This window comes from Serpula lacrymans (assembly GCF_000218685.1).
Source record: "Serpula lacrymans var. lacrymans S7.9 unplaced genomic scaffold SERLAscaffold_18, whole genome shotgun sequence".
Lineage (NCBI taxonomy): Eukaryota > Fungi > Basidiomycota > Agaricomycetes > Boletales > Serpulaceae > Serpula > Serpula lacrymans.
In genome coordinates, this window is record NW_006763307.1 from 363,020 (window position 1) to 375,280 (window position 12,261).

The 12,261-nt window shown below is 47.5% G+C and overlaps 7 protein-coding genes across 7 annotated transcripts; 3 read left to right on the forward strand and 4 right to left on the reverse strand.

Moving 5' to 3' along the window:
- Nucleotides 1–50: 50 nt before the first annotated feature.
- On the forward strand, nucleotides 51–1,051 carry SERLADRAFT_480147 (uncharacterized protein; the record flags this gene model as incomplete). Its single annotated transcript, XM_007324174.1, has 1 exon — nucleotides 51–1,051. One exon carries the CDS (start codon nucleotides 571–573, stop codon nucleotides 820–822), a length of 252 nt encoding a protein of 83 aa, XP_007324236.1.
- A 2,733-nt stretch (nucleotides 1,052–3,784) lies between these two features.
- Nucleotides 3,785–4,593, forward strand: SERLADRAFT_480148 (uncharacterized protein; the record flags this gene model as incomplete). Its single annotated transcript, XM_007324175.1, has 3 exons — nucleotides 3,785–3,800; nucleotides 4,060–4,090; nucleotides 4,116–4,593. 3 exons carry the CDS (start codon nucleotides 3,785–3,787, stop codon nucleotides 4,324–4,326), a joined length of 258 nt encoding a protein of 85 aa, XP_007324237.1.
- A 115-nt stretch (nucleotides 4,594–4,708) lies between these two features.
- SERLADRAFT_403191 (uncharacterized protein) lies at nucleotides 4,709–5,589 on the reverse strand (the record flags this gene model as incomplete). Its single annotated transcript, XM_007324176.1, has 2 exons — nucleotides 4,709–4,863; nucleotides 5,015–5,589. 2 exons carry the CDS (start codon nucleotides 5,105–5,107, stop codon nucleotides 4,777–4,779), a joined length of 180 nt encoding a protein of 59 aa, XP_007324238.1.
- Nucleotides 5,590–6,113: 524 nt separating this feature from the next.
- SERLADRAFT_418651 (uncharacterized protein) lies at nucleotides 6,114–7,400 on the reverse strand (the record flags this gene model as incomplete). The annotated part of the gene is made up of 9 exons (XM_007324177.1): nucleotides 6,114–6,478; nucleotides 6,554–6,617; nucleotides 6,659–6,686; nucleotides 6,803–6,853; nucleotides 6,915–6,984; nucleotides 7,037–7,070; nucleotides 7,124–7,146; nucleotides 7,206–7,295; nucleotides 7,366–7,400. The coding sequence occupies 9 exons, from the start codon at nucleotides 7,398–7,400 to the stop codon at nucleotides 6,280–6,282; spliced, it is 594 nt and encodes a 197-aa protein (XP_007324239.1).
- Nucleotides 7,401–7,665: 265 nt separating this feature from the next.
- SERLADRAFT_480151 (uncharacterized protein) lies at nucleotides 7,666–8,211 on the reverse strand (the record flags this gene model as incomplete). Its single annotated transcript, XM_007324178.1, has 3 exons — nucleotides 7,666–7,685; nucleotides 7,755–7,856; nucleotides 7,909–8,211. One exon carries the CDS (start codon nucleotides 8,135–8,137, stop codon nucleotides 7,940–7,942), a length of 198 nt encoding a protein of 65 aa, XP_007324240.1.
- Nucleotides 8,212–8,556: 345 nt separating this feature from the next.
- On the reverse strand, nucleotides 8,557–10,037 carry SERLADRAFT_480153 (uncharacterized protein; the record flags this gene model as incomplete). Its single annotated transcript, XM_007324179.1, has 10 exons — nucleotides 8,557–8,850; nucleotides 8,905–8,962; nucleotides 9,019–9,091; nucleotides 9,145–9,195; nucleotides 9,254–9,323; nucleotides 9,383–9,416; nucleotides 9,472–9,494; nucleotides 9,548–9,649; nucleotides 9,708–9,770; nucleotides 9,825–10,037. 9 exons carry the CDS (start codon nucleotides 9,740–9,742, stop codon nucleotides 8,610–8,612), a joined length of 687 nt encoding a protein of 228 aa, XP_007324241.1.
- A 38-nt stretch (nucleotides 10,038–10,075) lies between these two features.
- SERLADRAFT_480155 (uncharacterized protein) lies at nucleotides 10,076–11,830 on the forward strand (the record flags this gene model as incomplete). The annotated part of the gene is made up of 11 exons (XM_007324180.1): nucleotides 10,076–10,358; nucleotides 10,430–10,583; nucleotides 10,642–10,734; nucleotides 10,799–10,821; nucleotides 10,869–10,902; nucleotides 10,961–11,030; nucleotides 11,081–11,131; nucleotides 11,191–11,263; nucleotides 11,320–11,377; nucleotides 11,441–11,660; nucleotides 11,721–11,830. 9 exons carry the CDS (start codon nucleotides 10,549–10,551, stop codon nucleotides 11,640–11,642), a joined length of 639 nt encoding a protein of 212 aa, XP_007324242.1.
- Nucleotides 11,831–12,261: the final 431 nt, after the last annotated feature.

The window sequence follows — 12,261 nt, forward strand, 5'->3', positions numbered from 1 at the left end:
GAAATACTATCACACAACAGAAAATCAATGGCCAAACCCGCAAGCCATCCTCTGTCAACTTAAAAATATATTGTGCGCGTGATCATCCTTGTCTACAATAAAAGAAACCGATGTGCAAGAGATGAAAAGTCAAGAAATAAAAATGGCTGATGAGTGGGAAAATCAGAAGTAAAAAAGTGAAATGCAAGGAAACGCTAGTTGAGAGGATGTGAGTAGTATCCAAAATAGTTCACCTACTAGGAAACGCATAACGAGGAGGGAAAAAGAGAAAGAGCGGCGGTAGCGACATACGCAATAAATGCAGATACAAAGAAAAGAAGATTACCATTAAGCGTTGAAACGAGCGTAAGCATTATCTACCGCCCACCGCATAATTTATAATACTAATTGTTGGCGTCGTCCCATCCAAAAACCAATTGTCAAATTCCTCAAGGAGTCCACTCGCTATAAACTTAGAGGTGATATCCCTAAGGGGATAAACGTGTGTGATATGCGCTATCCATTACTTCGAAGCTTTCCAGCTAGAAGGTGGAGGGGCTTTCCTCCCTGGGCTCCGGCTTGTACTCGTAGATGCGACACCGCTCCGCGCCCGAGGCCGCGCAGACCCGCCATGTCCACTCGCAGAACTACTTGGTGTATCCGCACTGGGTGGCATCAAGCTCGAACGAGACGACGAAGAGAACGAAGGGACCTGTGCTGAAGAAAACGCCTTCGAAGAACGTCTGTCGGCAGGAGGACCAAATGATTCACCATACACACTTCGAGAGCCCCACCCTGCCCCACCTCCGCCACCGCCCCCATACTCACTTCTCGAACCACTGATTCCACCGCCACCATATACCGAACGGGGAGGACTAGGGAACATGGTGGAACCAGTTGACCACTGATTTGGCACCATGCCTCCAATGCCAGGCATTCCATACATGCCCATGCTATTACCACCGTATACAGATCCACCGCCATAAACAGACCCGCCACCATAGACAGATCCACCAGCTCCACCGCCATAGATAGATCCACCACCCCCGCCACCATAAACAGACCCACTTCCATAAACAGATCCGCCTACAGCCGATCCGCGCTCCCATTCTTCGCCGGCCACAGCAAGCGCATGTTGCGCCACAGCCATTTGGTACGCCTGCTTCGCAATCATGAGCGCTTTCTGGTGAGCTACTAAGAAATTGGGATCTGTCCCGAACTGAGGTGCCATCATGGGTGACATGGTAGTCATAGGTTGCTGCCAGGAATTCCATCCCCCTGAAGGCATGCCATTAGGGATATTCATACCCATGTTCAAAGGCTGGTTGGCGCCCATTCGGGGACCGATGCTAGGATTGACAGGGGCGTCTTCTTCGGAGTCATCATTGACAATGGGTCCTCGGCCATTGATGATCTTACCCAACTGATGATCACGGCCAGATGTCAACATACATCCACAGCAACTCAAAGAAATACAAACCTCGATAGCTGCTTTTGCCTCACTCCTTCTTCTCTCTCTCCTTCGCTTCTCTTGATCAACTTCGGGCTTATCACCTTTGTCACTCTCTCTTCCACGCGCGAATGGCTCATCGAACGTCACCACACTAGACTTCTTTGCATGTCCTCGACCTCGAGCCGTCGAACCTGCTTCACTATCATCGTCTCCTCGCGACCTTACACCTAAATCACTTCCGTCACGTGGCGTCAAGAGAGCACCGCGTCCACTACTCGAGTCACCCGTAGAGCTTGCAGGACTCTCTCTCCTCATTGCACTGGGACCTGCAAATGGCTTGCGCGGCACAATTGGCTGAGAGCTACTAGACGAAGTCGATACTGAAAGATTCGAAGTAGAAGTAGAAGGTGGGAGAAGAGAAACCAGAGTAGATGGACGCGGCCCACCTCCAAAAACCCCAGAGGTTTGTCTCGACGTTGGTGGCAAAGGTGCCGTCGTAGACCTACCAGTGAGAGACGGTGAGTCTGGTATAGTCTGCACAAGCGGGACAGGTGGCACGCGTGAAGAGGTAGAAGGCCGGGATGAAGACGTTCTCGGTGCAGAGATCACAGATGAATTGTCCGATTGCGAAGTAGATGCAGTTGAAGACGTATTGGCATTTGACTGGAGACGCGGACCAAGCCGCCTAGGTGATATGGCTACCGGTTGCTGCGAAAATGAAGCAGTCACGGGAGACTTGACAGAGCTAGGCGATACAGGGCCAGGCACGGAAGATGATATAGAATCTGCAGTGCTGCTGCGCTGTGGTGGTCGAGATATCACACTAAAGGATGAAGGAGGCTGGCGCTCACGAATTGGAATAGGCATAGGTAAACTGCGTTGTTTTTCGGGAGAGGGTGTGCGTGACTTAGATGTTAGTTCTGACATACTCCGCTTTTCTACGACTATTATCTCATCGTCAGAGGCTGACGCCAGCGAAGGGGCTGGCGCAACTCCAGGTGCAGGTGTCGTCACAGCGACTTCAGTCGGAGAGAAGATGCCTCCAGTATCGTTATTCCTCACACCTGAACCGGTCACCAGTCTTATGGCAGCCATTATATCGTCGTCTGCCTCGAATGCAGGCGATATAGGAGATGGCTTCTTAATGTCACCAGCAGACCTAGCGCTCGTAGACGGAGAAGCTTGCTGTATCTGGAGACGTGGAGGCTGTGCAGTTGTGCTCGGACTGGGGGCTGCAGTTGAGGATACCTTGGATAAACGATCAATGATGGACGGCGTTAACGGTGCTAATGGTGCCTTGATGGGCCCTTCCTTCTCCTTCCCTTTGGGAGAGATGACGATATTTTCTTTTTCGTCCCTCATCGACGGTGGCGTAAAGGTAGGCTCTTTTCCCATCAAAGACTTGATGTCTATCAAAGGCTTTGGTGGAATGCGTAGCCTTGAAGTGGCCGATCTGTTTGTGACAACAGACGTCGAGCTCCCTGGTCGGCGAGGAGCTACCAAGCTGGACAAAGGCATATCCTCCTCTGAATCCTCATCTGAGCTGCTGGAACTCGAATATCTATTAGCAGAGGGTATCACGTGCGGAGACTTTTGAGAACCTGGCGTCGATGCTAGCAGGAAATAACAGGCCTATTGAGAACGCTAGTGTGACATCAGTAAAGCACGAACTCACGTGATAATGCGGGTTGCGCTGTAGTAGCAGCTAACGTGGATGCACGAAGTGCCGCGGCGTTCGGCGTGATGGCACTTGTAGACTGTGATGCTCTTGAACGAGCTTGAGCAGCCATTTTGTCATCATCCCGAGTCTGTGAATATTCGGATTGCGACCATTGTGCTAGTGCTGGCCTAGGGACTCTCGGACCTTGAACAGAGGGTCGTGAGCTCTTATCATGCCCCACATCCGACTTTGCACGTGGAGCACCCTTCCGCGTAATCGTTCGTTTACGGTCGAGCCTCGTTTCTGGGACACCATCACTATCAACCTCTTCGTCATCTTCGTCTGATTCATCCGACTCAGAGGACATCTCGTTCGTTGTGGGAGAACGTCCCGGCAGCATTGGGGCAGTCGAGCTGCGCGCTGGATATTGAGTAGGAAGTGTCGAAGGAACTGATGAAACGGTAGATGCTCGCTTTCGCCCATTTGGTTCGATCCGAAGAGTGTCCGCAGATGACGGAGGACGAGGTGAGGGCACGGGGGAACTGCCACGGCTCTTTCGCGCTTGTGCCTCACGAAAAGCAGCGACAGAGATCCTCTGCGAAGTGTCTGAGGCGACGCTGTTACCACGTGGCCGGGGAAGCGGCGGAGTTGCATAGTTCTGAAGGGATGTTTCAGAGACGTTGGATGGTTTGATGGGTGACTTGGTGGGCGATTCTGGCCGAACATGGCGAAACGATTTCAGATTAAAGGATTCACCCGGATAAGCTGGAGAAGAAGGCTGTAAAGGAGTGGGAGTAGGAGGGACTGGCTTTGATTTGGTACGCTCGCGAGCCCAGGAGAAAAGCCCGCCAGACTTTTTTGGTGGTGGAGGAGGCGGTGGCGACGATGACGTAGTATGGGTCTCGCTTTGAGTCTCGAGGGGGAGCAAATTTGAATGAAACGAATGCTGGGGATGGCCATCTGGAAGGGAGCGAGTGGAGACATTCGGGTCGCTGTGTGTTCCAAAGAGGGATGATTTGGGAGGAGGCTGAGGGAGATCCGAGTGATCTATGTCGGAGGCAGCGCTAGAGATATATGGTACAGGAGGTGGCCGCAACGGTGCATCGTTCAGAGAAACGACAGGAAGGCCGGGATCTGTATAGCGATGTTGTTGGGCCGGTTTGCGTCGGAAAGGCAGCTTAAGCTTGCTCGACGAGGCAGAAACACCAGTATATACACCATTGTGATGGGGTAGGGACTTCTCTGGAAAAACAAACTCATCCTCTGGTGATTCAAACGACGAGCTGCCTATGGACGTTGTCGAGTCCGGTGCTGGCAAAACGCTGGATTGCACATTACGGGTGTTGCTTTTATCGCGTTTGAAGAAACCACCTAGCAATTGCATGAAGAGCAAAGCAAGCTGGCTGCGAGAGATAAGTTTGCAGCGAATTCAAAGGGCAAACCAAAGGAGAGCAAGGGACGAGATGGAAGCGAGAAAGAAAGAAAAGAAAGGCTGAGCGGTAAAGCGAACTATGACCCAACCTCAGTCTGCTGGTATGTGGATTTGGCTGTATTTGGCACCTGCCTTATCGGGACCTTTTCGATGCTATCCAGCAGTGGCACTCACGCTTCCTCTCAGTCCACTTGCCGTTTACTGGTCACATACACAAGATCTTACCTCGCACCATCACTCCACCGCTAATGCTTACTGGTTTTTAGGGGCCCATTTGTCTGGCGTGGAGAATGCATTTCCACTGACATTACTGGGTGTACAGCCAACCATGCGGATAAGGTATGCTTTACTCCCACAACGAGGCTGATTCTGACGGCTGGTCTTTATTTTTGTAATCTCGTGGTTATGCTTGGCACATGTCCACGTGTGTTCAAATCCAAACTGTCCTTCTTTTTCTTTGTCTTGTTGCACTCATCGAACTCATATCCAGCTGAGCCTCCCGTGTGGCGTTCTTCGTCGATGCGGCTTTTCGCAAGAAACCATGGGCAGCTTTGCATGAAGACCTACCGTCGAAGCGCACCATGACTCGCAATTCGTGACTCGAGGTACCCCAACACGTGTGATGCACGCAACGTCCGACTTCGTTTTCGCCCATTCAATCTATCAATAAAAGTCCCAGGCGAAGAAACCATGATTCAGCCCACGGCAGGTTTGAGCACAATTGGCTCTCGATCCTCGGCTCATACGTAATCGCGTCAAACCATCAATTTCCCATGCAGCTAACTGGATCGAAGTGATATACGATCGACGGCATCGTCCACGGACCCAGCTCAAATTCAAATATAGATTTTGCAGGTGCACGGAATTTAATTCTTCCAGCCCGTTTTTCCGTACCTTGGATTGGTCCCGTCGTCATTTCCTAACTCAACGACACCCTTTGCGTCGCAATGCTCCGTAATGACGGCTTCGTGGTACAATCAACATAGTGGTGAGTTACTAGCGCCCATCATGATCCTCACACCGCTGCAATGTATATGTATGATAATCTATACAAAGTCGTGCCCCGGCAAAGTCGTACCATTCTGAACAAGTCAACATTGTTGCGTAAGCAATCATTTATTTAGCTGTTAGGGGCTATCACTTGAAAACTCATTGTAATGTCACTTCGAGTTCAGTTAGGAGGAATTTAATCTCTCTTCCAGTTCTTCCTGTACAATGCGGCACCCAAGGTACGAGGCGAGGCGCTTGCCCTGTTGTTGGCCAGCCATGATATAGACGAATACTCTGTGGATAGCTAACGGCAACAATGAACTCAGGTAGCGTTTCCGCCAGGCATCTTATTAGATCGAAACCAGTTTGCAGATAATGAGCGCGTAATAATCCATGGTTTATAAGATCACAGGTTTTTGATTACTGGCGAACTTAGCCACTTTGCGTGCTCCATGGTACACTGCCCTGGATGAGATGTAAGTCGTAACCCGTGTTTCATCACGCCTTACATACTGCCTATTTCTCCGTCCATAGTCGAGCCCACACTCGAGATGCATCAGTTTCCTCAGAATTCGCTTGCCCAACGCAAGTTGAGATAATACCATAATTGTTCAATTCAAGAAAACATCCATGGAGCCATTCCTAGTTATACATGAAAACGAGCAAGTTGACAGACAAAAAACATAACTAGCGATCACTAATTGACGAAGCTACATACCAACGACAGAACATCAGGACACACCATCCTTGGAACGTCAGCACAAATTAGGAGGGAGTGATCTTATATTCATCGGTGTTATTTATGCTGAGGTTCCAACTGGTGGTTTCCTTGAGTTCAGCAAGATTGACTTCCCATATCACTTTGGTCTTAATGGGACTCCTTAAGATGTCAGTCTCCTTATAGTCGGAGGTGATGTAGGCACGCAGGATCGGAATGAATTGAGCCGTGACGTTGGACTTGTCTCTGTAATATTGTATTTCAGTTCTCCAGGGTACCAGAGTATGGATAGATAACAAATACTAGAGAATGTTGACGTACCTGACACTATCGAAGTACAGTGCTGACGTGGGTAACTGGTCTCTTCCATCCGAGTCCTTGAAGCCTGTGGTTGGACAACGTGTTAAGTAGGGAAGAGTAACGAACATAACGGCCATATACCAATGGCAAGGTCCTGAGGTGAACCAGTTTCATTCAAGGCTATCACGTAATTCTCCTTTCCTGTGGTGGGGGACTGTGACCGTTGTTCTTGAACTGCGGTATACAGAGGCGGTTAGAAAACCAACTTACAGAAAAGTAGAAGACACCTTCCTCCTCTGTCAGAGTGGTACTTTGGTTGTACTATAGAATGGTCACGGTTACTTGTGCACCAGACATGACATGCTAGACGAGAACTACTGACGTTGATATCAATGTAGGTTTCTGCTCCAATAATGCTACCACTGTCAACCTGAGGCTTGAGGAAAGTGAGTCTAATGTTCGGTTAGTGACTTCGAGGCCTGGTTTTCTGTGAAAAATGCTCACTGGTTCGTGTAGGTTGCATGCATGGCATAGGAACCTGCAACTTGTAAGTGATCAACTAGAAAAATATAGGAAAATATCAATATCTACCCTTTGCTCCGAAAGCAACGACGCTAAAGAAAATTCGAATTCACGGATTTGCATCAACCATCAAGTCAAAGAATACACTCACTGCCAGACTACGGGGAAGTAGTCTTTGTAGATTCCTTCAACATCCTTGTCGAACGTAAGGAGTAGCGTTGCAGCATGGCCAAGGTCATGGCTACAAGACAGTGAAGTAAGATATGATGAGCACAGGGGCGCGTGGCCATTGACAATGAGATGATACTGACGTCCGGATTGTCAGATTTCTGACGAAGGTAGACATTGTTTGTGAATGTACAGTGGAGAGAGGCTAAGAAATGATTGTAGGGACTGAAGTCTTGGAGTTATCGGTTTATAAAGGGGGGTCTTTATATACCTTTAGCTCCCTCCTTCACCTAATCTTTCTTGGGGGGAAAAAAAGTTCGCCATGAGTTGGCAAAGACGTTGATGACCCTACTAAGGGATCGCCTCTCGCAGCATTAACAACGCCAGACCCTCGGTTGTGCCCAAACTAATCATCCCTTCATGGATGGAAAGTACTAGGATTAATCGGCAAGTTCCATGACCCCTATTGCGACAGGACCATGCGACTTGCATGGGGAATTGTATGGAACTCGCCAGCACTTTGTTTACGCACAAGTGATTTACGTACAACTCACGAAGAGCACAATTTGACCGAGTCTCCTGTGACTAATAGCCTAATGGGATTGAATGACATGGTGCATGGAAGGGAGGCATTCTGTTCGGAAAGTTAGCTCGAGATCACACCTTCCAATCTGCCACTTGCTCACCCTGCATTGAAGTTGCTATGGTTGTAGGCTTTCAGGGGGAAATATGCCATAAAGACGATGTTCCGTTGACTAAAATATATTCTAGTGCACCAGTCAGCTGATGTTTTGAGTGCTTGCGATGAAGATACGAGTGTCTATTTGCCATAATATCAGGGTCACCGGACTCATGGCAGAGAAGTTGAATAGCAGCCCGCATGGAAGAATGCTCCGCGCCAACAGAAATGATCATAATGTCCACATTAGATTTCGAGATATTTGCAACCAGTTTCAAGCGTTGTATTTACTGTGGCAAAGTGAATGAGTGACGTGAACTGGAATTATTTACTTCATAACACACCAAAAAGTACATATCGATATATATGCCCAACACCTAGGCCTATTGCCGATTATACGAAGCGGTCAGAAAAGGTAAAACTGCGGCCTTCATCACCTTACTCAATAACAATACAGTTGGTAGAAACGAACCCAACGGTGTTCGGATCTCTTTCAGCTTTGATTCAATGAATCCGACTGCGCGAGCCTGAGTGGGACGCTTTGGCATTAAGAAATGTTAGGAAGGTGATGAAAGCCAATCGTTGATACCCAGCAAGTGCTCTCCCCGACGAAGGTAGATTACAAAATCAAGTCATACTTCACTACTACTAGTAACTTTGACCAGCAGCTTCCATTCAACAAGTGTATACAACATACATATTCATTTACTATGTTCTTTCTACGTCGTCATAATGTTTCCAAGGTGCCTCTTCGATCTTGTACTGCCCTGCCATGTAGTCTTTAGACAGAATCCAGCGGGTAGTCTCATCAAGCGCGGCAAGATCCTGCTCCCAAACTGCTTTTCCTACAATAGGGTGCTTCAAGATATAGGTCTCCTTGAACTCTGTGGAGGTGGTAACGTAGGCACGCAGGATTGGAGTAAACTGAGGTTTAACAGAGGAGTTGACTCTATATTTTTTCTCTTTGTTAGAGTCCTAGCGGATAAAAGGAGAGAACACATACGCAACATTATCGATGTAGAGAACTGGCATAGGCAATGGGCTTCTCGTATCTTTAAAACCTAGATTTAAAAGCATGATGAGCCGGAACGGAAATCAAAATGCGCTGACCACATACCAAGTGCAACGTCCTGGATAGCCTTAGTTGCATTCACGATCTCGATGTAATTCGACGTTCCGGTTTCAGGGAGCTACGAGAATTATCACGAGCTGAGGAAGGCAATAATCATATGTTACAACTTACTGAGAGAGAAAATATACCATCAGCATCTGTCAAGGTGGTCCTCTGATTGTACTGTGCAATATGTAACATTAACACTACCGAAATACGGAGGAATAGCAAAATTACTAACGCTAATGTCGACAAAGGTGGAGGCTCCGACGACGATTCCATTGACGACTTGTGGTTTAAGGGCGGCATATCTTTACATTGAGTGAAGATTATTAACATAACTCGCATCCTTTACGAGATAAAGACTTACTGGCTTGTATACGTTGCTTGCATGGAGTATTCTCCTGCATTTATTATCACTTCAACGGTAGGATAGGAAGGGTTTCTGGTGGAGCTTACCGCTGGCTGCAAAATCGACAACCCTAAAATACTAGATATCTATAGGTAGCTGTCGGTGAAAGCGGTAGACGCTTACCTCCAGACAATAGGATAGCTTTTGGGAGATCCCTGCAACTCCGAGTCTCTGAAAGGTTTATCGAAAACAAGCAACAACGTCACCCGTTCCCCAAGATTCTTACTACCAACAGTTGAGTGATTATTTAATAGACATTCAACCAGACGCTACAGACACTCACGCATAGAATGTCAGGTTTTTGACAAAAGTGGACATCACTTCAGGTTGTATACTCGAAGATTTGCTGAGATAGCGAGTGTCAGTTAAACGGTGTTTTGAGTAGTTGTGTAATACACACGGCGAAGTCTTTATAAACTTCCCCTGTTTTGATAAGAGCAAAAGGAAAAGGCTCTAGATGGACTCATCTAGCTCGATATAATCACCCCAACACGTTTCGAGAACGCAGACATGCTCTACGTTGACATGTCTTTGATGTCGGACCAAGGTGCCAATTGAAATTTTGCTCGAAATAGTCACGTATCCAAATTCGAGTTACGGAATCTTCCGACTCGTGATTGGAGTGTATCGCATTTTAATTATGGCATGGTCATTGTCTAAACCCAAATTGTACATCATATCATAATTTTCCATGCAACCTGTCCTTCGCAAGTGTCCAGGTTGAACCCTGACCGCCACGAACCCTGACCACAAACTACATGACTATTCAATTGTGGATCCCTCGTGCATCTGGACAAGAAACACGTTCACATCCGAGTGTTCTATGCAAGCTGTCAGGTCATAATGTAATAGTAGTGGCTTCAAAGAGTCTAACCGGATTTTCTTCACATTGATATTGTTTGGAATGCAGAAGAGGTTCCGGATGTCGTTGATGGTATCATGTGCTTGCTGTACCAGTCGGAGTCTGTCAACTCACCATGTATCTTTTCATCTTTCCCCCTGAAGGATAAACAAGCAAACAAACAATCTAGAGGTATATAAAGCCTTTTTCTGTACCGCTAACTGCAGAACTTCAAAGCTCTACAATCTCATACTACTCAGTATCTCCTACACATTCACAAACGATGTCTACCTTCGTCAGGAATTTGGTGATTCGGACGTGAGCATCATCTTACTATCAACCTCCATAAGTCAGACTCAACTTGACTGTTTCGCAGCGTCGACCTCGGTGTTGATGTAACGTTGCTCCTTGCATTTGACAAGGATCTCGAAGGCGGGATATACAAGGATTATTTTCCCGTTGTCTGGAGGTGAGGACAGCGCCGACCTACTAGTACGCCGCCCATGACTAATCCAGACTTTTCTGTAATATAGAGTCACTCCATTCGGAGCTAAGGGTGGATATTTTCCTAGATTCCTCTAGAAAATCACTTACAAATTGCAGGTCCTTTCGCCTTGCGTGCAACTTACACGAGCCAGTACGTCTATCTTGCAAAGTACTCGTTCTAGGCTTGAAAGTCACTCATTGAACAATAGACTTACTTTCCTCAAACCGCAAGTCGCCAACAATAACATCATTGGAGCTGAAACTTACACCGATATCAGCGTGAGTGTTTATCGTCTGCTGTCTTATATACGTTGTAAACTGTTATACAGTACAACGAAAGTACTACCTTGACCAAGAGTGGTGGTGTCTTCTACTTCTCCGTAAGTCTGACCTTGATTTATTTGTGATTGCCATAGTTCACCAATGATATTTTATTTAGCCCCCCACTACAGGAAAGGAGAATTACATGGTAGCCTTGAACGATACTGGCTCACCCCAGGATATTGCCATCGGTATATGGCTATTATTTTCATTAGTCTCCCTTACTTAACGCGCTGTCCAACCACAGGCTTCAAGGACGGAGGAGACCCGTGGCCCAAGCCAGCACTCTACTTCAACAATGTAGGGTACGTCAATCTCCTCTACTATTTGTTATCCGTGCTATGGAAAACTGAGATACAAACCTACAGACAAAACTCCAATGTCACAGCTCAGTTCACGCCGATCCTGCGCGCCTACATCACCTCCGACTATCAGGAGACTGACATCTTGAGGGGCGCCATCCAAACCAAGGCGATCTGGGAGGTTAATCTTGCTGAACTCAGGGAAACCACCACTTGGAACCTCAGCAGGGAGCCTCACACCGGCATATTCAAGATCACTCCTGCCTAACCGATGAACATTTTACTGGTGAGCATAGATTGCTGTTCTCAAGGGCTGTACCTTAAATTTTCCTTCTTTCACCCTCAGCCGCGTCAATTACCGTTCTCTAGCTGCTTGTTGTCTTTCTTGTTGCGCGTTTCTGATGTAATAGCTTGAACGGTTGTATTTTTTACCTGAATTGAAACTGTCGTTGTGTTACCTCGACTGCGCTTATGTTAGGCAAATCCAATTATGAGGAAGCTGACATCTATATAAAGGTTACCTTTGGCAGTTTCAGTACTGGTCATGGTAAGTCACCAGACTTCTTACGTTGGCATACACAACGCATGCGATGCGCACAAAACCCACCATTACTTTCGTTTCGAAGGGTTCTTCACCCTATCAGCGAGACTCGGACGAGGAAGCCTCAAGAAGACTGTACCCTGGCGAATTCGAACAGTTGATTCTCGATCCTCGGCTCACGACCGCCCATGGACCTAGCTGGGGATAAAGTATAGAGTTTTCAGGAGCACGAACCTCAATCCATCCAGGCTACTCCTCTCCCTTCTCATGACTCCTGTCGTCACTCTATAATTAGGGCTCCTGTTGCATCAAAGCTCCATAATGATGGGATACGTTGTTCCTGTGG